Source organism: Cervus elaphus, chromosome 7 (genome assembly GCF_910594005.1).
Source record: "Cervus elaphus chromosome 7, mCerEla1.1, whole genome shotgun sequence".
Lineage (NCBI taxonomy): Eukaryota > Metazoa > Chordata > Mammalia > Artiodactyla > Cervidae > Cervus > Cervus elaphus.
Genome location: NC_057821.1, coordinates 49,336,198 through 49,361,534, shown reverse-complemented (window position 1 = coordinate 49,361,534; position 25,337 = coordinate 49,336,198). Strand labels below are relative to the sequence as shown.

The following is a 25,337-nucleotide window of genomic DNA, read 5'->3' as shown; positions in this document are numbered from 1 at the left end:
TATTAGAACTATACCTGGCTGCAATGTCGTTGATGTGGAAAGCAGTAAGAAAAGAATAATAAAGCTTTCCCTGTCCCTAGCTATCTAAAAATTCACAGCTGTAGATTCACGGGTTAAAGAGAAATATTGGAGTTACCAAAAGTCACTGATCACTAACTAGCAATGAAAGCACTGCCTTCAGACTGCTCAGGCGTGGTGGGGGCAGTCACTTGGTGATTCTGGTGGTGGCCCTGCTCACCGCGGCCGCCAGACCACAGGAGGAGCAGCAGCCAGACATGCGTGTCTCCTGTCGAGAGAACACAAGGCCGCCTGTGAAGAGTCCTGTCAGAAAAACTGGACCTGTATCGGCTCAACTTGCTGGATCTAACACATTTATAGAAATACAGAGGACAGAGAAACACATTAAACTATATCAGTTCAGTTCAGTCGCTCAGTCATGTCTGACTGTTCGCAATCCCATGAACCACAGCACGCCAGGCCTCCCTGTCCATCACCAATTCCCGGAGTCCATCCTAATCCATGTCCATTGAGTCGGTGATGCCATCCAACCATCTCATCCTCTGTCGTCCCCTTCTCCTCCTGCCCTCAATCTTTCCCAGCATCAGGGTCTTTTCAAATGAGTCAGCTCTTGGCATCAGGTGGCCAGAGTATTGGAGTTTCAGCTTCAGCATCAGTCCTTCCAATGAAACCCAGGACTGATCTCCTTTACGATGGACTGGTTGGATCTCCTTGCAGTCTAAGAGACTCTCAAGAGTCTTCTCCAACTACTCATCATGTGGATGCAACAAACAAAATCCAGCCTGGGGAAATTCTATAGCGATGCTACTCAAGGTGAGATCTGCCTAATGAAATCAAGTACAAGCATCACAGTGAGTGATGAGAAATGACGAGGCGGTCACATTCAAGGCTGTTGTCCGAGGACGTCCGTGGGTCTGCACGCAGTCTGGTCCAGGACTTCCTCGCTGCTCTTGGTGAGCTGTGCGTGCAGTCTGGGGGGTTGGTTTTGCACAGCACCTGTGTATAAGTTCCAGACTGATTAGAGGCCTAGAACTGTCTCTGCCACAGACAGTTTGAGAAGCACTGCTCTTCAGGATAAATGATTCTGTTTCTTCAAAGAAAAGCAAGGAAAAAACAATAGCTGGTGCCTATAGGTTAAAAAAAAGAAAAACAGATCTCAATCAATCACAACGCACAGATTCTGTCAAGGGAAAGCATCTTTCAAGAGAAAAAAAGATGTGAGACTGTTGGAAACTTGAACACTAACTGAACATTTGAGTTTCAGGAGTTCTTTATTTTTAGTTTTTGACATCTGACAGTGATATATTTTTATACAGTCATTCTCTCTCAGAGATACATATTGAAATACTGTGAACCAAATGATGGATTTTCTTCAAAATAATGGGGGTTGGGCATTTGAGGATGAATGTAAGAGGATGGGTCATGAATTGTCAATGACTGAAGCCAGGTGTTGGATACATGATGAATCATTATCCTGTCTATTTTTGCATACATTTAAAATTTTCTGAATAAAAGTTTAAAGAAAAAGACTGAAGGAAAACACTTCAGGGATCAGTCAGGGATCAGTCAGTCTGTCGATCAAAAAAATTTTTTTTTCTGAACATGAACTGGGATCCAATGCTGTGAGAGGGTGTCAGAGAGAGAGACGGTATCAAACGGTCACGAGAAGGTTCCTGGTTTCATGGGAAAGATAGCAATTAAGATTAAAAAGTAGCAGGAGGCAAGAAATATCACACTTTGGGGCATGAGCATAGATTATATTCAGTAGAAAACTGAAGTAGATTAAAGCTAGAATTAATAGCCTTTCATCCATCATTCTCAGATGATCTTCCTGTGGTGTTTTTCAGTCGTTAAGTTGTGTTCAACTCTTTGTGACCCCATGGACACAGCCTGGCAGGTTCCCCTGTCCTTCTGGAGTTTGCTCTGATTCATGACCATTGAGTCAGTGATGCCATCCAACCATCTCATCCTCTGCCACCTCCTTCTCTTTTTGCTTTCAATCTTTCCCAGCATCAGGGTCTTTTCCAATGAGTCAGCTCTTCACATCAGGTGCCCAAAATATTGGAACTTCATCTTCATATCAGTCCTTCCAATGCATATTCAGAGTTGATTTCCTTTAGGATTGACTGATTTGATCTCCTTGCAGTCCAAGGTTTCTCAAGAATCTTCTCCAATACCATCTTCTCCAATACCACATTTCAAAAGCATCAATTCTTTGGTGCTCAGCCTTCTTTATGGTTCAACTCTCACATCCATACGTGACTACTGGAAAAACCATAGCTTTGACTAGATGGACCTTTGTCAGCAAAGTAATGTCATGTCTCTACTGTTAAATGTGCTATCTAGGTTTGTCATAGCTTTTCTTCCAAGTAGCACGCATCTTTTAATTTCATGACTACAGTCATCATCCACAGTAATTTTGGAGCCCAAGAAAATAAAATTTGTCACTGTTTACACTGTTTCCCCATCTATTTACCATGAGATGATGAGACCAGATGCCATTATCTTCGTTTTTTGAATGTTGAGTTTTAAGTCATCTTTTTCACTCTCCTCTTTCACCCTCATGAAGAGCCTCTTTAGTTCTTCTTCACTGTCTGTCCTTAGAGTGGTATCCTCTTCATATCTGAGGTTGTTGATATTTCTCTTGGCAATCTTGATTCCAGCTTGTGCTTCATCCAGTCTGGCATTTTGCATGATATACGCTGCATATAAGTTAAATAAGCAGGATAACAGTATACAGCCTTGACGTACTCCTTTCCCAATTTAGAACCAGTCCATTGTTTCATGTCTGGTTATAACTGTTGCTTCTTGACCTGCATACAGATTTCTCAGGAGGCAGGTAAGGTGATCTGGTATTCCCATCTCTTTAATAAGAGTTATCCACAATTTATTGTGATACACACAATTAAAGGCTTTAGCATAGTCAGTGAAACAAAAGTAGATGTTTTCTGGAATTCCCTTGCTTTCTCTGTGATCCAATGAATGTTGGCAATTTGATCTCTAGTTCTTCTGCCTTTTCTAAACTCAGCTTGTATATCTGGAAGTTCTCAGTTTATGTACTGCTGAAGCCTAGCTTGAGGAAATTTGAGCATAACCTTGCTAGCAGGTGAAATAAGTGCAATTATCCAGTAGTTTGAACATTCTTTGGCCTTCCCCTTCTTTGGGATTGGAATGAAAACTGATCTTATCCAGTTTTGTGGCCACTGCTGAGTTTCTCAAATTTGCTGACATATTGAGTGCAGCACTTTGACAGCATCATCTTTCAGGACTTTGAATAGCTCAGTGAGAATTTCATCACCTCCACTATCAAAAACAAGACCTGGAGCTGACTGTGGCTCAGATCATGAGCTCCTTATTGTAAAATGCAGGCTTAAATTGAAGAATGTAGGGAAAAACCACTAGGCCATTCAGGTATGACCTAAATCAAATCCCTTATGATTTATATAGTGGAGGTGACAAATAGATTTGAGGGATTAGATCTGGTAGACAGAGTGCCTGAAGAACTATGATGGAGGTTCATAACATTGTACAGGAGGCAGTGACCAAAACCGTCCTCAAGAAAACGAAGTGCATGAAAGCAAAGTGGTTGTCTGAGGAGGCCTTACAAATAGCTGAGGAAAGAAGAGAAGCAAAAGGCAAGGGAGAAAGGGGAAAATGTACCTGAATGCAGAGTTCCAGAGAAGAACAAGGAGAGAGAAGCAGGTCTTTTTACATGAACAATGCAAGAAAATAGAGGAAAACAATAAATGGGAAAGACTAGAGATCTCTTCAAGAAAATTGGAGATTTATCAAGGGAACATTTCATGCAAGGATGGGCCATGATAAAGGACAGAAACAGTAAGGACCTCACAGAAGCAGAAGATGAACAAGAGCTGGTGAGAATACAGAGAACATTACAAGAGAACGTCTTAATGGCCGGATGGTCACAGTGGTGTGGTCACCCACCTAGAGCCGGAAATCCTGGGTGGAGTGTGACGTCAAGTGGGCCTTAGGAAGCATCGCTACAAACAGAGCTGGCAGAGGTGACCTTATTGGGAGGTTTCATAAAATTTGGAAGTCTTGTAGTCTTTCTCAAAAAATAGAAGGTCATTTCATATTAGACTTGTTAGTAACAAATTAGGTATAAAAGACAATATTAGAGGTTTCATCTTTATGAACATAGATTCTTCTCATTTTTGATGAACAGGTAAAAAATTATTAAGTGAAATGTTTGCAGACTTACATCAGTGGCATATTGTGTCCTTCCACGTGATTCCTGTAGGTGTACTACATTATACTGTACTAACTGATGTGAGTTAATGTGGTATAATTATTAAAGAAAAGCATGTGATCACCTTAATAGACATAGGGAAGCAAGCTGATGGCATTTAATGTTTTAGGACGTTAAAAAAGCATTTGACGGCATTAATATCTTATGATAAAAACTTTTAGCAAGCTAGGAACAGAAGGGAACTTCCGTAACATGATAAATGGTATTTGTCAAGCACTCTCAGCATACATCGTAATTAGTGGTGAATCATTATAAACACTTCTATCAAATTAGCAACGGTTCAGGGTTATTTGCCATCACTGTGTAGGAGGTACTGTTTCACTCACTGTTCATCATTGTGTGGGAGGTCCTAGCTTATGCGGTAAACCGGAAAGAGAAAAGCAAGTCTAAGCTTTGGGAAACATGAGCTAAAGCTGCTTTATTTGTAGATGGCATGATGGGCTACCCAGGAAGCTGACTAGAATGTCCAGATCCATTATTAGCACTAATTAGACCATTCAGCAAAGCTGTGGGTACAAAGACAGTACCTACAAGAATCTGTTTCTTATCTATAGGTTATAACCAGTTAGAAAATATAATGAATAAAAGATTTCATTCATAACATTGCCTACAACTTTGAAGCATCTGGATATCATTGTTGCAGAAGATGTTCACGGTACTTGTAGATAACATTATCAGATATGATTCAAAGACATAGAGGAAGAGACAGAGGACTGGTATCCCGTGTTCGTAGATTCATGAAGATGGTAGCTGTCTCAAAACTGATCTATAAATTCATCGTAAATCTAACAAAAGCATATTTTGGAGAAGCTGAAGAACCATTTTTCCTATTTACAGGAGGAGCAAGTTTACAAATAGCCAGGAGACACGTAAGCGCACCAGTGTAAGGATCTGTGCCTTGCCAAGCGCCCAGACTCACCGTGCTCTGGTCATTAGGATGGTTTTGTGTTGGCACAAGTGTGGTCAGATAGAGAACTCTCAAAGACCTCTCCTCCTCTTTGGGAATTTGTTTTCACTATAAAGTGGAACCGATTTTAAATAAGTGGGGAGATGGTGGATTCCACAGGCATTGCTCTTACTTGTCCATAGAGAAAAAAAACACTCTCTCTCCACCTCTCAACAAATGCAGAATTCAACTCTAAATGGTTTCACAATCCATCTGTGAATAGAAAGTCTTCCAGACTTAAGAGGAAAACACAGGACACTGTTATGACTTTGGCGTAGATCACAGCCTCTTAAACTGAGATTTCCTAAACAAGAGGAATCCTTAATGGAAAAAATGTTTTAAGTTGACTCTTAAGGTAAAACTTACATCTAATAAAATAATTCTTAAACGAAGTTAAAATTCAAGCAGTGGGCTGGGTGGGGAATCTGCTTTACATGTAACTAACAGAGGATTTGTGTTGATCAGACATAAAGGCCTCAGTGTGACACAATCCAGTAGGGGGAATCTGAAATACCGAGAGCTGGCGGACATGTGAGGCAGTGAAAGGTTCTGAGGGTGTCTAAAACCCATGCCTGGAGTCCAGCTCCCAAGCCTATAGTTTAGACACCTCATGAGGGCTTACATCAGCAGGGAGATGAGGCTGTTCATAGCACTGTGGATCTGGTATGGCATTCGTATGTCTGTGAGAATAAGTAAGTCACAACCAAATACATCAAGATGAATGAATATAGAAAGTAGCATTAGGCAAAGAGAGTTATCAAAGCTTAGATATTCTGATTGCATTTGTGTAACACTTAAGACATGGGCAGAACTAACCTGCTATATTATTTAGGGGTTCATGCACATGTGGAAAAGTTCTGGAAAGCAAAGAAATAACTTAAACATTAAGTTTGGTCGTTACTTGCACAAGGAGTGGGAGGGGATTGTGATCAGCAAGGGGCTGCAAAGTTTTTGGTATAATACTGTCCTCTTTTCTGAAAATGGGTGTGAGTGGTGAGCACAGGCTATATGCTCTTATTATTATTTAGACTGATGTACACTTTTTATGCGCTTCCCCGGTGGCTCAGCATTTAAGAATCTGCCTGCATTGCAGGAGATGCTGGTTCGATCCCTGGGTCAGGGAGATCCCTTGGAGGAGGGCATGGCAACCCACTCCAGCATTCTTGCCTGGAGAATCCCATGGATAGAGGAGCCTGGCGGGCTACAGTGCATGGGGCCACAAACAGTCGGACATGACTTAGTGGTTAAGCACAGAGGAACCGTGAATCTTATCCCCTTCTGTGTGGAGGGCATGCAGTTGCCATCACTTTGTAGAGTTATTTGGTAGTTTTTCTTTTTTTCTTTTTCATTGTGTTCTCTATGATCTGGCATTTTTCTTTCAAGTGTTAAAAAAAAAAAAAGGACAATGGGCTATAATTGTACATTGAGTACTTTACAGCAATTAACATAAATAAGCTAGAAGTACCTATGTCAGCTTAGATGAGGCTTTAGTAAAATGTTGAGAGAAACAAATAAATTATGAGTGATACTAAACTAGGACATCTTTTTAATAGATCTTTCAAAATATGCCCAACAATGCCCAGCAGTGCTCTGTGTGGCTTAGTCCATGCCGTCCGTCTGTCTGTCTGTCTGTCTACTTGTGTTTCACTTGCTTCTGAGCCCTTCCTCTCTCTCTCTCTCTCCACACACGCACACCTCAATCACAGTGTTTTGGTTCCATAACTATGTAGGTAGGTGTGAAAAAAGTACACGGGAAGGATAAGCACCCACATCGAGATGGTGATCTCCCGTGAGGTGTAGACAGGGCGAGTGCTGGTGGCAGGTGCCGTCATCGCTCGCAGATGCGTCGAGATGTCACGAATTTCTGGAGTGTGCAGAAGGGTGCATGAGACCAGCAAGGTTGAGAGCCACTGTTCTATAGCTTCGAAACCAAGGTTTTTCAAAACTTTTATTGAGATGTCTCTTTTGTAAAAAATAGCAGATTCCCTGTGTTTGCCAGACCCACCAGAGGGAGCCCACATGATCCCTGTATCTCTTTAATCTGATTTAAATATACTAATTCAGAGGAACGTGCCCGGACCAGCACTCAAGGAAGCTCCTCTTCCCGCTGGTCTCTGGAGATGCCTGTGCTGTCTCACAGGGAGCGCCCTGTGCGGGGGGCCAGCGAGTGCTCGGGGCAGGGGGCAGTGGGGGGCAGACGTTCAGGGGTTTACCCTGCGCTCTTGGCTGCAGAGGCTTGGTTCCCTCCGGGTCTCTGCCCGCTTTGATGACTTCCCTGGGTCAGTGTTATCCAGGGTCTTTCTATTCCATACACTCCTGACAGCCGTGGATGGTTCATGAGAGCCTGCCTTCCTGCCCAGTTCTGTCTTCATTCTTGTCAAAGAAATTCTAAATACTACTTCCCTCCCTCCCTCTCTCCCTTCCTCCCTCCCTCTCTCCCTCCCTCTCTGCCTCCTTCCCTCCCTCCCTCTCTCCCTCCTCCCTCCCTCTCTCCCTCCTCCCCTCCCTCCCTCCCTCCCTCTCTCCCTTCCTCTTACTTCCTTTTCATTCTCAGAATGTGTATATTTTTCTTGCCTTTGTTTTCTTGGCTTGTAGTTCTCAAACCTGAGTGTATTAACAGTCCTGGTTCATGACCAAGTTTTTGTTGATATCGCAGGTAAATGTAAAATTTAAGAGCAAAGTAGCAAGTCTTATAGAGGTATGTTTATTCACTTTAAAGGACTCTCCCTGTCCTAAAGTGATTTTCTTGTTACTTTCCTGACTGTCAACATGTTCTTTCTTTTATGAAGTGATGGTCATAGTATTCAAAAATTTTGCCTGTTTTGGCAAAATAAGTTGTTGCCAACCTTTTCTTAGTGCCTTGACTTTTTTGAAGTTTTTGCTGGTCTATGGAATACAAAACTTCAAGTCTTAATAACTGAAGGTGTTGTTATAGAGAAGTTGTAAATACTTTATAATTAATATGTAATCATGAATATTCACATAGAAACCAAGGGGTATGTTTTCATAGAAGACATGAACAAAGATATACAGAGAAGTAAGCTTTTGATATAATTTTGACCACCATTATTGCTGTATACTACTTCATTACTAGCTCTCTGTCAAACTCAGATCCCATCCCAGCCCCCCTTTTATTTTTTTAAAGCTTTTTTTTTTTTTTTGCCATGCCATGCATCATGTGGGATCTCAGTTCCCTGGCCAGGGATCGAGCCTGTGCCCCCTGCATTGGAGGCGAGGAGTCTTAGCCCCTGGACCACCAGGGAAGACCCCACCTCCCTTTGTAAAGTAACCCCTGTGGCTCTCATTTCCACAGTGGGAGGGCAGGTCGGGGCCCCTCCATAGCCACGCACTTGTCTGCAATGGCTTGATCCCGGTGGAGTGGACAGCCTTCATTTAGTGTCCATCGTGGTCCACCCTTGTTAGAAAACCGCTCTCATTCATCATCAGAAAATGCCCTTTTCCTCGCTTTGAAGCTCTCCCCCACCTTACAGATGGTTCATTAGAACCCTACTGTTCCTGGGCGGCTTTGCCGGGCTCCCCCGCCGTCAGCCTCACTGTGAACCAAGGGCGGCCTCTTTATTCTTGCCCTGTCCCCCGAATCACTGTGCTGTCTTTCAGTGAATGACAGGTTTTCTCCTCCACCATGCGGTTATTGGGTTTCCTTAATAGCCTCATGCGGAGGGGCTTTATTGAAGGAGTTTTCATTTGGCCTTGATAGATTATAGTCACCATGTTCCCCTAATCTCTTCTTGAAAATCTTTTAGAGGAAGGACTCCCCCTGTCAGAGACACTTAAGCTGAAATGGCTTTTCTTTTTTTAAAATTCTTTTTCTCTACCCAAATATTTACTTAGATGTCTCTTGACAGTGAAGCAGAAGGCAGCTGGTCACAGTCAGGACCCACCACACATTGAACTCGGATAACAGTTGGTTACTGGGGGACGGACTGGGGCTTGGAGACCATTTAAAGCAAGCCAAGTCTCTGTTTTCTGTGGCACTGAGCCCGTCAGAGAATTAGTTCTTGCTTTCCGGGTGACGCTAGTGGTAAAGAACCCGCCTGCCAGTGCAGGAAACATAAAAGATCCAGGTTCAATCCCTGGATTGGGAAGACCCCTGGAGGAGGACATGGCAACCTACTCCATTATTCTTGCCTGGAGAATCCCATGGACAGAGGAGCCTGGTGGGCTGCAGTCCATGGGGTCGCACAGAGTTGGACACGACTGGAGCGACTTAGCACACACGCATGACAAGGTAGGAATGACGACCTCTTAGCCTGAGGTCCCAGCACTGACCCCTGGCTACTGCTTTTGACCGCGGGGAGCTCTCAGCACTTACTGCCCGGGGCTGAGGGTTGCTGCACGTCTGGTTTCCCCACTGGCCACTCAGCGCCTTGAAGCTTGCTCCTTCTTCCTTGCACCTCGTCCTGTCTCTCGCCCAGGGTTCTGCGCCGAGGAGCCGTCAGTGGATGAGGCACTCAGATGCGCCCTCGTTCTCCAGACGTCCGCCCTGTCAAGGATGGCGGCGCACAGTGTCAAGAACACGGTGGGCCATCGTCCACTTTTCACTCCCAGAGCTGTTTCTCCTGCCCCAGGCTTCCCACGGAGGGCAGGGCTGGACTGCAAGGCAGAGGCCGGCTGTGACTTGATCATGGAAAACTTAACATACAGAATTATGAAGTGTAACACAGGGAACTGGGTGGTGAGGGCTGGCAAGTAAGAAGAGAACGCCGGACAACATGGAAGTAATGGATCCAGGAGCAGCGGCCGCCCCCAGTCTGGGGCTGGGCCCCCAGAGGAGACCCCATCCCCTGCCACCACCCACCCCCGGCCCCAGCTATGGCTCCCTGGATGGTGTAGTGGTTTCATGCTGATGGAATTGCTGGCTGTCTACACTCTGGAAGTGACTGGATATCTGCTTTCTGGGGTGCCAGGGGAAGCTGTTTTGGGGAAGGTGTCTTGCAGGAAGCCCTGTGCTGTGACACTGCCTAAGAGGGGTGCTGGGGGAGACAGTTGGGGGCCTGAGGAGCGGGGTGGGGCTGCTTGCACGGCAGGGCAAGCGAGGCCCAAGGTTCCAGCACGAAGCCCCTCGCAACATCCCAGTGACCTCTACTGACTGAGCTTAACACCGTGCCAGCTGGTAAAGGACAAACGCTTCAAGAGCCCAGCTCAGTTTTCACGGAGCAGTCAATGGTGGACTGACTTCTTGAGAGGCAGTGAATTGATAACTGGCAGGGTCAGCCTGCTCCCTCTCCTGAGTGTCTAGAAGGCTTCAGGGAGGCAGGCTGTTATTCACCCAATACAGGAGTGGCTGGGGCAAGTCACATTTAAGGAGGCAAAACCATTTGTCCTTGATGCTAGCTCAGGATTTCTGAGTATAATTTCAGTAGTGGAGAAGTCCTCCAGTTCCTGGCCCTTAGTACATGAAATGTATGAAGGACGGAGGGTGGTTTGAAGGGTCAAAGCTCATGTACCTGCACCAACACAGCATCCAGAGCGAATCAGATGAGGTCTTCTGTCTCATTCCTCCAGGGTCTCAGGACAATCATTGCCATGTCTGTTCCCCTCTTGCCGATGGAGACCGGGAGGGGCCTCACTCAGTTTTACTGAATCTGCATAATTACAGTAACAGTATTTTTTGTACTAGCTCAAGTGTTGTGCGGAAAAAGCAGAAATATTTCCACAGTGATATCATGCTCTTTCACAGTAGACTTCACACCTCGCTAGAAACCACATTTCTTGGCCTGCCACACATTCCTGAGAGCTATTGTGTGGCTGGTGGTGGAATTTCATGTTCTCAGCTCGGTGGGTGCAGGTGGCTGGGGACAGGAGGGGGTTCTTTGCTGGCCTCCGGGGGGCCAGCAGCCCCTGGCACTCACGCCCCATCAGACTGCACAGCCAGATGCCCGCGATGCCCTTGGAAAGGTGAAGGGTGACACCTGCTATTTAGCTAGTAGCGTGCCTTTTCCTGGGTACTTTAAATATCCTCTCTCTGAGGCTTTGCCCTGGAATCTGTTTTCTAGTGTCATGCTCTTGACTCAGCCTGGAGTAGGTCTCAGTGAAGTCATAAACTTGTCCATATGAATGGGTTTGGAAGATAAAATAGAGTTTTCTTCAACTAGATATGTCATCTAAACACTGCTGTTTTTCACCATGTTGTTCAGACGCTAAGTTCTGTCCAACTCTTTGTGACCCCTTGGACTGCAGCATGCCAGGCTCCCCTGTCCTCCACTATAACCTGGAGTTCCCTCAAATTTGTGTCCATTGAGTTGGTGATGCTATCTAACCATCTCATCCTCTTCTCATCAGGCAGCCCAAATGTTGGAGCTTTGGCTTCAGCATCCGTCATTCCAATGAATATTCAGGGTTTTCAGCTTTATTGAAACTTTCTACAATGTTGTATTTGATTGATAGCATTTCATCAGAGAAGGGTTTTCTGACCTCCTTTTTTTTTTACCATTTGAGACTGTGATGAGAGATCTGGACAACCTCCACAAACATACATGTACTTTGTATATAGTCTAAGGGGTATTGTAGGCCTCTGGATTGGATGGTGAAATTAGAAGTCAGTGTCCAAGGAGCCATTTCAGTTTCCATGTTCCAGCCTAAGTCTGTAGCAAGTTAGAAAAAACCTGTTTTCTATTCTCGTAATAATACTTCCCACTTCTGCTGTTTCTGTAATATTTCTCTTGGACCATGTTGCTGGGCTGCGACTGTGTTTGGTGGTGGATTTCATGGACAGACTAGTTAGAGTTAACTTAGCCGTAGGCGGCAGAGAATGCACCTAACTTGGGAATGACCAGGTGTTAGCTGGAGGGTTGATTTGAGGGTCGAGTTGAAGTCAGGCGTTAAGGGTCAGAGGCTGCCTAGGACTGGAGGGTAGGATGAGTATATTTGGGGGACGCCAAAGGGACAATTTCTGTGCAAATCCGAGAGCCTCTGTCGTGGGGCAGGGAACATTCCAGATCCAGAAAATGGAAGTACTATGTTTAGAAAGCTGGTGAGGCCCTGGTGATTGGACTCAGGTACAGAGTTGAGAGTATGGATCTTGTAGGAAGCAGGTCTTACTGCTCATCCGAGAAAAGCTGACTCCTGGAGGCCTATTACATGTTGGGGTTCAGTCATTTGTCATACATGTTAAAGTTCATGACTCAGGCTTAAAACAGGGAAGGGTTATATCAGACAAATGGAACATGGAACAAACAACTCTCATAAAAGGATCTTGAGTGAGAGATGGATTTTCAGAGGGAATTTGGGTTTCTACCTCCAGGGTGATCTCAGTATTTTTAGGACATGGACTCTTAGACGAGGTGAAAGACTCCTCAGTCGAGTTGGCCCAACTCTTTCACCTTTTCAGTGCAGAGAGAACCCTATGGTAGCGATGATGTCTCACTCTGGGGGAATTTGGCATTGCGTCCATGTAGAATATGTATCCATCGAGTTGAAGTAGTGGTGTAAATTATTCTTATTTGAACTACAGTGTCTTAAATATAATTTTAACATCTAATTGTTAATGTTGACTCCATTATGTGTTAATGTAGGCCATGGTCTTTATTAAATAACCGGCAATAAATTCATCCATAAAATAACAATACAGCCAATAATGATTTTTTGTTGAAAGGTTCTACCAGCACTCGGAATCCACAACCAACCACAACACCACTGAAGATGCAGGGGTAGTTTCCTTCTTGTACATTGTGTGATTTCTGCTTTTCAAATGTGTTCCAGGGCTTTCAGGTGTTGCCTATTTGCATAAATACAATTTTGCAGAGGAGCAGAACCAATAGGGTGTGTGTGTGTGTGTGTGTGTATGTAGAGAGAGATGACGTGAGATGATTAATTATAAGGAAGTGGCTCACTTGATCTTGGAGGCAGAGAAGTCCAGGCCAAGGAGAACCAACGGGAAAGCTTCAGTCTGAATCCAAGCCTGAAGGCAGGAGGAGACCAGTGTCCCAGCTCTGAGATAGGCAGGCAGAGGGAAAAAATTCTTTCTTAGCCTTTATTCTATTCAGGTCTTCAGCAGACGGTATGAAGCCCACTCACACGGGGAGGGCCGTCTGCTGTGTTCCGTCAGCTGATTCAGATGTTAATCTTATCTAGAAACAGGCTCATGGAAACACCCAGAAATAATGTTTAACCAAATACCTGGTGACCCTGTGGCCCAGATAAGTGGACACAGAATGAACCGTCATGTTCCTGGTCGGCCTGACTCTGTAGTGGATGCCGAGCACCTCTGGGAAATCCTGATAACTCCTCAGCTGTGTTCTATGGATGCCACATTTCCGAAACTCCTCGTACATTTAGTCAATTGCTAGAAAATACATGAAAGTGTGCTTATACACGAGAGTGTCAGAAGTGTGCAATCACGCACTTTCCCCCTTCAGGGCTGAGGCGAGGACCTGTGCTTGTGGATCGCGTCTCTCGGAGCCCATCTGTGGGCCTCGGCATCAGGCACGGGAAGTGTTTCTGGGAGCAGTGCCTGTCACCCGAAATGACACCAGTGTAGGGGAGCCCAGTCCTGACCCTGCACCTCGCTGTCTGTGGTCTGAGACAGCTCTTGGGCCACTCTGAGCCTCAGTTTCCTTCACTGTCCTTTGTGGACACGGGACTGCTCCTGAGTGTGCTTGGAGCGCCTGAGTCCACCGTGCTCAGCAGATGTCTGCCCCCCAACCCCCATATTTGTCTTAAACATAGATGCTGCTTAAGTGTTCCTCTGCCTGTGTATCGTCAGCATGAATCAGTAAGCTCGTGGGACCTACTTTTTAGGTCTGATGTACTTTCTTTTTTTAAGCCACTGCCATCTTTGCTGTGGACTTGTTAGTCATGTCTTATGTCACCTTCCTTGAGGGGAGGCGGTAGAATTTAGAGGAGCCTGGCTTGGTCCTGTTACGTTTCACCTGCTGCTGACATCAGGAACGAGCTGTCTGGCCTCCTGAGGAGGAAAACCCAGTCTCCTTCCCTGCGTTATCTGTCACATGGCTGGGGAAGACATGATGGGAGAGCGTGATTTTTGTCGGCCCCTGGATGGGTGAAGTTTTCTCCTCTGTTAGATGATGGTTGTCATGAGAATTGGTTCATGCCGGGACAGGGTGTTTTTTTTGTTGTTATCATTGTTGTTTTCTGCCTCAACGCATCCAGACATCTAAGCTCTCGTTTAGTTTGTAGGTGACTTCCCTCCTTTGACGTCTCGAAGTCCCTGATGTGTTCTCTGTATAGCCCAGAGCTTGGAGAATATTAATGTACGGAAGTCTTCCTAAGGAAATGGCACCCCACTCCAGCGTTCTGGCCTGGAAAATCCATGGACAGAGGAGCCTGGCGGACTCCAGTCCACGGGTCGCCTGGAGTCGGACACGACCGAGCACACACACGCTTCTCCCACTGGAGCCCCTAGGAGCGCCGGGAGAGAAAAGCGCGGACAGACACCCTCCTCGAGACCTGTCCGAGCCCACCGTCCTTTGATGATGAACCCCAGGGGGCAGGGCCGCTCGCTGCGGGCGCTCACCACGTTTCTGCAGAGCCAGCCTCCCACGTGCCAGGGGCATGCCTCCAGGGAGGCGAACGCCGCGCCGTCCGCAGGCTCTTCTGAGGCTGGCGTATGGGGCACACGCGTCCGCCAGGAGCCGAACCGCCTCTTGGATGGGTTCAGCCTAAATCGTCGCTCATGGAGGCTGGAGTGAGGGGCGGTTTGGAAAGACCGCGTCGTCCAGGGCGGACCTGAGTTTGCGCGTGGAGGTCTAGGGTGGGGGCTCCTAGAAAGCTTGGGCGGAAACCACCTGGAGCTTTGGCTTCTCATCCTCGTGGCGCCCGGCAGCCAGTGCTGGGTTAGGCTGCCTGGCGGAAGTAGCTTCTCCACCTCCATGGTGTTTTTGTAGCCTGCTTCGCCACAGACGTTGACGGTTCCGCGTCTGTTCCCGTTACCGCCCGGGCACCAGCCTGGCGGCCTGGAGAGGGCGCCAGGCAGCTGGGGAAGGTGCTGCGTGCCCTCCGCGGGGGCCCCGCCTCGCCGCGTCCCCTCCCCCGCGCTGTTCCAAACCTTGGTTAATCGGCATGTGGTGTGTCGCCAGAAATCCGGGGGATGACAAACCCGATTCAATATCAATTAGCTAGAGCAGGAACAGACTTCCCACAGACACCCCAGGACGGAGCTCTACTTGACGGGGCTCTTTTACTCACGAGTTTCCCAAATAATGAAGATCTCGCTCAGGGCCCAGTTGTTTAAAGAAATTAAAAACTGTGGAAATTAGCAGCCGAAATCCACTTGGATGAGCCTGCTATCCCTTTAATACGTCTGTCTGTTCATCTCACTAAGACATCCCAATCCTCCCTCTACAGTGATTTGAATACTTAATATTTGCTGAGATGCTTAAGTTGGATTTGAATAGCGTAATTGAATTTTTCCTGCTGCATTCAGGGGACAGGAAGGCTTGGGAGTCCCTATGGCAAGATATGTGAACGTGCTTATTTTTAGAAGTGATTCTTACTTATTCCTCCATCCGTGAGCCAAGAATTAATAAGCAGTGGGGCTGCCAGGTAGAGGAGACTGTATTCATCAGAATCCCGGCTTTATCTGTCACTCTCCAGGTGAATGGCCTGTGCCTGGGACTCAGCTGGCCTGGTCCGTGTTGGGTTTGGGTTGAGCTGAACTGGTCATAGATGAGATGCCATGTGAAGCCCCTCCTAAACAGGATTGTTGTAAGGTCCTGGCCTTCCTGGACAGCTTAGCGAGAGAGGCAGGTAAATTGGATGGTCCACACCGTCCAGTCAGCACTGGGAGAGAGACATGGTCATGGCGCAGAAGGAAACCTGTATCCCTGGAGTAGTCATAGAAGGCTTACATAGCATCTTAGAAAGGAGCTTGAAACTCTCCAGGAGGGGTGGGCGCGGAGCTCCAGGGAGCGCCAGCAATAGACAGGAAGGTGGGCGGACCTGGCTGTGATGAGTCCTGGAGCAGGTGGGGAGGGGAGGGGAGGGGAGGGGAGGGGTGGGGTGGGGTGGGGTGGGAGGGAGGTTCAAGAGTGAGGGGATATATGCATACCTATGGCTGATTCATGTTGATGTATGGCAGAAAGCAACACAATATTGTAAAGCAATTATCCTCCAATTAAAAATAAATTAAAAAAAAAAAGAAGCCAATGCGAAAAAAAAAGATGTCATCGGTTTAGTGGTTTAGAAAAATCTGCCAAATAGCTGGTGGAAATGGAGCAGGGTAGGGCAAGACTGGTCTTGAGGAGACTAGGTTATTTATAATCATCTAAGAACCAAGGTGGCTCAAAGCCCCCAAAACAGCGGGGACAGCAGATCGGAAAGGGGAGACTCGAGGGGCAGTGCGGGATTTACTGGGTTTGGTGGCTGCATGCGGGGAAGTGAAGGAAAAGGAAAAACAGCTGAAAAGGATGCCTGGGCTGCCGTCCTGGGACCACTCCCAGGGTCAGGAGTGTTTGGGGTGGGGTCCGGAGAGCCAGTGGACTTGGGGCATGTTTGGGCGGAGGTTCTGCCGGTGCGCGTGTCCAGCGGGCTGGCGTGGGGGGGTGGAGACGCAGACGCAGGCTCCATCGCACGTGGTGGCTTGGCTGCGCCCATCTCAGGCAGAGTCTGCAGGGCAAGACGGGTGCAAGCTGAGAAGGAGGCCTGCGGAGTAGAAATACTTAACGACGGGGAGGAAGGAGAGGAAGCCGTGAAGAGAACCACGGAAGCGCTGCCAGTCTGACTGCGATGAGAAGGGCGGGCGCGGCAGGAGACGGGATGGAGGGCGTCTTGTTGGTCTTGCAGGCCGTTGTGTGAAGAGGATGGACCACGCGTACTGAGCAGAGAGAGCCAGGCAGAGGTCAAAGGTCCCAGAGACGGGGTGGGGGGGTTTCCAGGTGAGAGCCATGAGGACGGTGTCACTGTGGGGCATTAGTGACACCTGCAGCCATCAGGAGAGGCTGTGCGTTTCATTTTCTCAGTTTTTAATTGAAGGTGGGCCTGAAGAGCCAGATTCTTTCCTCTCTGTGGCGTGGGGCCAGCCCCCAGCCTGTTTCCTGGGCTCAGGCACCGCAGCAGGAGAGGTGGGGTGGTCTCCTAGGCACCACGGTCAAGCTGAGATGCAGTGAGCGTGTGCTCTTGGGCATCCCACGTGCCTAGCGCATTCTCCTTGGGTTTCCTTGAGGGCCCTTGAGTGTTAAGAGCCCCCCGCCACACGGGGACTCCTTGAATTCGGGTGTTATTTTGGTTATTCTATGCTCTGTCATCCTTAAGAGTTTTGTACAACGAGCAACATGACTCACCCACGTCTCTTCCTCCTGGAGGTTTCTCCTGACCACCTCTGGGTTTGAGCAGCGCCTCTTCGTCTTTCCCACCTTCATGAGGATTATTGCTTTGTCTAAGCTCTCAAAGCTTTTCTTTTCCTCGTTTCTCCTGCCTTTTCGCCTTTGCTTCTTGTCCTTCCTTGGATGAGGAGGGCAGGCTGAGATACCCCTTGTCAAGCACTGGTGTTGTGATAGGAGCCACAGGGTCACCAGCCTCCCTGTGCCTGGCGGTGCCCTCGACCTCCACGTGGCCTCCACCGCCCGGCGCCTCCCTGTTACGGGGGCAGCATCGTCGTAGCTCACACGAGGTTCCAGAGCGGGCCTCCTCAAATAACCCGGCACACTGAAGCACGTGTGCATTGGAAGATACACAAAAAACAAAGTTTTAATTTTCATTCTTTGAAGGACTGATTGGCCCTTGTGCAACAATAATGGTTTACTTGGGATAAACCGTCACTGTTTCATGGAAGGTGCCCACCGCCGCATCACCGTGTCAAGCCACCACTGCGCCTCTCTGCTCAAGCCTTCTGTCCACTCCTTCATCCCATCTGTCTGACCATAGGCCCTCTGACCACCAAGCCAAGCTGATGGTCATGTGTATGCTGTCAGAGAAATAAGAGGAGCCTGGAAGATGGGATCAGGGGCCAGAGTTGGGTTTCAGTTCACGCTTCATCACTTGCTGTGTACCAATGGCCGGTTAACTTCTCAAAGTCTTAAGTTTCTTATATGAGAAATGGGGGAAAGAACAGGATTGTGAGAATTAAATGAACCCCTCAAGTGAAAAGGTAAGCCTGCAGTAAGGTAGCAAATTAGTAAACGAGCAATAAGTGTTAGCCAATAGCAGTCCACGCCGCAGCAGCAAAGTCACTTATAGGGTCCTTGCATCTGCCCAGGAATTCAGAGAAGCAGGGCGGGGATGGGGGGATGTTTGCATTAATATGTAAGGTGGACTGTATGGATTAAACCTGTGATCAATGCATAATTTTAAACAGTTGAATAGAAAAATGGCTGCCTTGGGAACCACGGAGCAGCCCTAAATAGCTGCCTGGAATTTTGTTGTCATTCAAGCCCATTTATCCTTGGCTGCCCATCGGATTTTGCATAGATGTATGTTATTCTTCTGACCATTTGCCTTTTTATTTGTGTTTTAAATGTATGTTTAAAATCTGGGCCGTTTTGCAAAATCCTTTTGGCTTTCTAAATTTCAAATATAATTGGCTTTTGCAATCCATTTTTATTCTTAAGCCTGATTAGAATTAATTTTTTGCACCTATTCTTTTCTCATTTGTGAACTACCTGCCCTGGCTTCTGTAAGCAGTTCTAGTAGCGGTGGAATTTGTATTCTGGGTCACTGAGGCTTCTGCAAGGACACTTAAAAAAATGTCAGAGAAATAGAAGAAATCCTAGTGGAAAAACAAATGGCACAGCCTATTGTGTGCAGCTAATGGAAATCTAATTTAGTTTTATTGCCAGTGGATGTCTCTCAAACGGAACGCTAAGTGAAAGGCAGCCACTTCAAGGCCCCTGGAATCAAGGGTGAGACGAGTGGCTTAGTCCCTGCGTGGTGGTCGCTCGGCTACGTGACCTCAGCCTCCCTGGGTCTTCACCTCTCCAGAGTCCGTCTCCTTATCTGAGACTGGCTTGGCTGCTGTCTCATGCACCTTCCAGCTCCAGTGTTACATTTCCTCTAGAAACAAGAGCTGACTTGTTTACATGTTTGTTTGTTTGTTTTCTCCTGTGCTGTATTATGCTGATGGTATCATGAATCACTGCTTTTCCTTCTTGCAGAATTTTCCAAACTTTAGTCTTTATTGTATGTTAATGAGTATTTTCTTTGTTCTACCTATATATTGCAGACACTGTAGATATTAGTTTTTAAAAAGTAGTAAAATATTAATGTGATTCCAAAAGTCAGAACTGTATGAACAATCTTACTTAAAAAAGGGTCCCTCCTGTCTCTGCCCGCTTCCCACCACCTCCTCTTCACTCCACCGTGTTTCCCAGTTCTTTTCATTCTGCAGCCTGTTCCGTTCCGCTTTCTAGTAGGCAGTCAGTCTCATTTCTATTTCCTCATTCCTATGTTGTTTATTTTTGTTTTATGCGAATGAACAGGTTCATTATATAGATATTATATATATTCACTTATATAGAATACATTTATTTAAATATATTTTGGCCACACCAAGTGGCTTGTGGGATCTGAGTTCCCCAATCAGGGATCAAACCCGGACCCTCAGCAGTGAAAGCACAGAGTCCTAACAACTGGACTGCCAGGGAATTCTCAGATTCATGTATATTGTATTATTTTCTCTTCTTTCTTGCATGAAAAGTACCATAGTAAGATTGCTTTTTTCACATAGTGGGGCTTGAGAATCATTACATATCATTTCAGAGTGGTCATCCTCATATTTTAATTAATATTATGTCTCTTAAGTACTCCACTGTATGGATCAGTCAGTTCAGTGGAACAGTCATTTCAGCCGCTTGGTCGTGTCCGACTCTTTGTGACCCCATGGACTGCAGTGTGCCAGGCCTCCCTGTCCATCATCAACTCCCAGTTGCTCAAACTCACGTCCGTCGAGTAGGTGATGCCATCAAACCATCTCATCCTCTGTCGTCCCCTTCTCCTCCTGCCCTCAATCTTTCCCATCATCAGGGTCTTTTCCAATGAGTCAGTTCTTCCATAAGCTGGCCAAAGTACTGGAGTCCTGTATGAATAGACCATAGTTTATTTAACCTCTCTCTCTTTTTTTTGTGTGGGCCTTTGTTTTCCAGTACTTGGCAAATTTAAATAATGCTATAGTGAAAACCTGGTTATGTATATATTAATTCTGGAGGTGTATTCAGGGTAAATAGCCAGAAGTAGAAGAGCTAGGTCAGGAGATGACTGCAAATGTAGTTTTGTTGGACATTACCAAATTTACCTCCAGAATGGTCCCACCAGTTTTCACTTCCATCAGCAGTGTGTGAGTTCATCTTTTCCCAAGCCTCACCAAAAGACTGTTGTCTTGCTTTTTAATTTCCACCAATGCAATAGTTGAAAAACAATGTGTCATTGTTGTTTTATTTTGCATTCCTCTGTCTGAACATTTTTCTATGAAGTTTTCGGCCATTAAACCAATGAGTTTATTCCACTGGCACTCTGTCTTCTTCCACTTTTGAGTTACACTATTTCTATTTTGTCGTGACATATAGAAAAAAGAGTCATTAATAAGAAATCCCCTATGCTCTCGTATGTTTAAAGCTTTTACTGTGGATTTAGTACTGAAAGCCCAGCGTTGCTGAATATAAAATTCTTGGTCCATGTATTTTTGTTGTTGTTGTTGTTGAGTTGTTTGAATATGTGGCTTCACTGTACCTTGTTTGTATGCTGTTTTGGAAGTTTGATGCTAAGCCAGTGGCTTTGCCTTTCTAAGATGTTTGATCTTTTTGCCTGGAGACCTTGAGGATTTTTTCATCATTGAGGGCTAATACTTCTGCTAGGATATGTCTTTTATGTGGTTCTTCAGGTACCATTTTACCTGGTTCACAGTTATTCTGCTCCACTGTTTTGTCTTTCCTCTTTCACCGACTCCAGTTATATAAATATTATTTCTCCTTTGCCTGTCTTCCATTTCTGCTACCCTCTCTCTGATTCTTCTTTATTTCTTTGTCATTTTCTTGGCTATTTCCTTGTTTTTCTTCAGGTCTTCTCACTAAGTCTTCATTGAATCCATTATTCCTTGTGTCTTGTAAGTTAGAGTTTAGTTCTGAAATGATTTTTTTCCCTTCTTTTTCTTTCTTGATTTCACAATTCTCTGTTTTTTGTTCATGTTTGTTCTAAACATCAAGCAATTATTTATATCACCAAATGCTCGTTTGAGCACATATAGTTTCATTTTCAAGTATCATCTTATACTTTTCTTCTGCTTCTTGGTTTTCTTTTTTTGGGGTAGAGAGCCATCAGTTGAGCTGTTTTGAATGGTTTTTAAATTTTTTAATTCCTTTGTGGTGATTTTCTGTAGTTCTGTAGAATTAATTCTGTTCCTTTTTGTGGGTTTTTGGTTGTATAGACGGCTTTGCAGCTCTCTGGTGCCCTCTTCTGTGAGTGTAGCAAAGTGCAGAATCTTTAGTGGAATTTTTTTTAGAGGGAGGTTTTGTGAAGCCCTAGACTTTCTCTTTTGTTTCTTTTACGCCTCCCTACCTAATGGCCAAAAAAATATCTTTTACTTTCTTTTGCCCCTTTCTCTTCCATTGTAGCCATGCCTCTGGAAAGCCGTAGTTTCAAACTGAGCAAACATTTGACTCCCTTTTCTGTGGGGTCTGATCAGATCCACCAGGACGCTCTCAGGATTTGAACACTCGCTCCTTCTGGTGCTGGCTTTAGGTCACCTGGTTCCTCACTAGTTCCCGTCTTCTCTCCCCCTCCTCACCTTGTGCTCACTTACCTCCGTCTTGAGTCAGTCTCCCTACCAGGCGAAGACCTGTGTTGTTGTTAAGATGGGAGCGCCTTCTTTAGTGGTTAAGCAGCTTCGGACTGATGACGGCTGTGACTAGTGGTTGGTGATTGTGAAGCCAATGTATTTAGTCACTGCAAGGTACCTGGGATTCTGTGCTTCTGCATTATTTTATTTAATTATCATAAAGTCTCTTTTCATCCCCACTTTTTCAACTGTTACCTGAAGCTTAGCTCCTGTATCACTTTTTGGAGTTTGAAAGTCTCTCAGTCGTGTCCAACTCTTTGCGACCCCATGGACTATACATGTCCATAGAATTCTCCAGGCCAGAATACTGGAGTGGGTAGCCATTCCCTTCTCCAGGGGATCTTTCCAACCCAGGGATTTGAACCCAGGTCTCCCATGTTGCAGGCAATTCTTTACCAGCTGAGCTACCAGCAAACCTAAATTTTTTGTGGCTTATTGGACAGTAAATGGGAGAAACATGTTTCCAGCCTTGTCCTGGCCTTTGGGGTCACAGGGCAACAAGTCCAGGGTGCATCCAGCCTCAGAGGGCTTCACAGGACTTCATGCCTAGGCTGTCCTTTCTCACCTGGTCTCAGGTCATGTTGTGAGGGTGGTGAAAACCTGGTTCACTGGTATTTCCAGTAGCACAGAGGGTCATGTGTCTTGTAAGGAAATGGCATGTGAGTAAGTTGGTGCAAAAGGAAAAGAGGCGATCAGCGTGATCAGAATGGTGTCTTTAATTTCCTAAAGACTGTCCATTACATGTGGCACAGGGCCTTGTTCAACGCTGATACCAAATGAATGTCAATTTCAGTATGTTCACTGATGACTTACTGAGTTTCATTTCCACATTGTGGTTTTTGATGTAGACTGGTGAAGATACTGTTTTTATTTATTTGCATTATTCCTCTTGGTTTACAGTTATTTGCTGGCATAAAAGATGGAGAGAACCTGCAGCTTTTTGAACAGAGTTCCCGCTCTGCCCATAAACAAGAGACACATACGCTGGAAGCCACGAAGCTCGTCGAGTTTGACCTTAAGCAAACACTTACCCAGCTTATGACACATATCTTTGGAGATGGTAGGTACTAAATGCCTTTGTCTTTGGGGGCTTAAATATTCAGCAGTTAGCATCTTCCTGAAATCATTAAGCCTACTTGTGTCTAGAGTTTTTGGTCTAAGTTGTAGTTAATGGTTTCGGTCCTTAGTGAGATAGAGCTTATGGGTTTCTTGGTTCATTCCATGTGAGGAGCAGGAGGATATGAAAATGGAATTAGCTGGAGAAAGAAAAATGATTACAGCTTTTGATAAGAATGGTAATGAATTGAGATCAGTCTCACCAATGGAGAGGAAGTGAACAGGCTGATTAATGTCGGAATATTAATATATTATCATTGGTCAGCCTTGATCGATGGGGCAGGATTCTTAAGTGTGTGAGCGAGCCCAGAGGAAGATTTTACATTCTGACGTACTGATTACCAGTGTCAGCAGCACAATACCAACAGTTTTCTGGAGGGAGAACAGTGTTTTTAAGATGTGGATTCTCACTTTAATCACTTGCCCTTCATTCTTTCTCTAAGAAATTTTAGTTTCCCTTTCCCCTCCAACTCTTTTCTGATTTACTTGAGATGGTATTTTTGCTTGTTTGTATAGAGATGTAAAGAAGAGGGGAGATTTTTCCTTAATTGCGACCTACTTTTTAGAAAAGATTCTATTTGTTAATAAATTCATGGTCGTCTGTGCCGGGCCTTTGTTGCTGCGTGGGCTTCCTCGGGTTGCGGTGAGCGCCGGCTCCTCTCTGTTGCCGGGACTTCTCCTGTGTGGGGCCCAGGCTCTCGGGCTCAGGGGCTCAGTAGTTGCAGCTCACGGGCTCAGTTGCTCCCATGGCAGGAGGCATCTTCCCAGATCAGGGATCAAACCCATGTGTCCTACAGAGGCAGGCGGATTCCTTACCGCTGAGCCACCAGGGAAACCCCCTGTGATCTACATTTTAAAAATGTTTAGAAAACAGAAGCCCTGCATGGTTAGGATCCTCTCTTATTCTCATACTCTTGTGAGTTTTTAAAAGAACAAGTTCTTTATCGAAGTGTGATTGACAAAAAGTAAACTATGTATATCTAGAGTGTATAATTAGCTAAGTGTATATACAATAAACAACATATTTACACAGTCTGATAAGTCTCAATGTTTGTGTACACCCGTGAAACCACTGGTAGCATCCAGCTAACCAGTGGGTCCCTCCCCGCATGTCTCCTCCGGCACCGGTAGGCCCTCCTTCTTGCATGTCCTGTGTCTCCTCCCCCGGCAGCCAGGGATCTTTCTGTCCCTGCCGTTCGCTCCTTCCGGATTTATATAGATGAATCCTGTGATGTGTGTTCTCCCCACCCCTCCTGCTGGCATATTCCACTTAGTACGATCATTTGCAGATTGATCCGTGTTGTAGCGTCATGTCAGTAGTTCATTCCTTTTTTCTTGATGAGCGGTGTTCCATTCTGTAGTTTATCTGTTCATCCATTGAGAGACATTTGGGTTGTCTCCAGTTTTTTGCGGTTACAGGTAAATCTCTGCATATTCGTGTACACGTCTTTGTCTGGACCAATGCCTTCATTTCTTTTCGTTAAGTACCCAGGAGTACAATGGCTGCATCTTTTGGCAGCTGAATTTTAACTTTCTAAGAAGCCGCTAAACTGTCCTGTAGTATATGAAAACTCCTTGTGCTCTGAGGTGGCCAGGGGTTTAAATTTTAGCCATTCCAATAGGACAGTAGTGATTTGTCAAATAAACATTTGGCTATATAAATAACTCTTCCAAATAAACAAGGAAAAATCAACCTGTGAGAGAAATGGGTGATCATGAAGGCAACAGATGATGTGGTTATTAATAGAATGACTCTTGAATGTGTGAAGAGATGCTCACTCTGATTAGTAACCAGGAGAAGCAAATGAAAACTACCTGAACTATCCTTTGTCATTCTTCATATGTGAAAAAACTGAAAAATCCAACAGTTGTATGTATTGACATAGATATAAAGAAATAATATATAGTACACAGTCTTGGCCTTATTCAGGTATCTGCAATACTGTCTCCCTGGGGAACTTGACCACTCACTCACTACTCTTACGTGCCTCGTTTTTCCTACCTCTAGATTTCCCTACTTCTGTGTGAACTCAAATATGTGTTTAAAAAGATTCTTATTATGATTTATTAAACCTCTGCTTCCCTGTTATTCCAAGGTTTCTTCGAATATCTTGACTGTTCGTGTACTATTTAAGAACCCACTAATAACCCCATATATTGTTTATATACATATATATATATTTAAAAGTACATCAATTTCATGCTAGTGTGTTTTTCTAGGAGGCAGAGAGCGGTATTACGGA

The 25,337-nt window shown here is 45.5% G+C and overlaps 1 protein-coding gene across 6 annotated transcripts in view; it reads left to right on the top strand.

Annotated features, from left to right (window-relative positions):
* The window catches only part of FARS2 (phenylalanyl-tRNA synthetase 2, mitochondrial), a 288,633-nt gene that overhangs the window by 51,577 nt on the left and 211,719 nt on the right, over nt 1-25,337 (top strand). For all 6 annotated transcript variants that reach the window (XM_043908613.1, XM_043908611.1, XM_043908612.1 and 3 more), the window contains one exon: nt 22,879-23,038. In XM_043908613.1, coding sequence (XP_043764548.1) covers nt 22,879-23,038 — 160 coding nt within the window. The remainder of the gene's footprint in view (nt 1-22,878; nt 23,039-25,337) is intronic.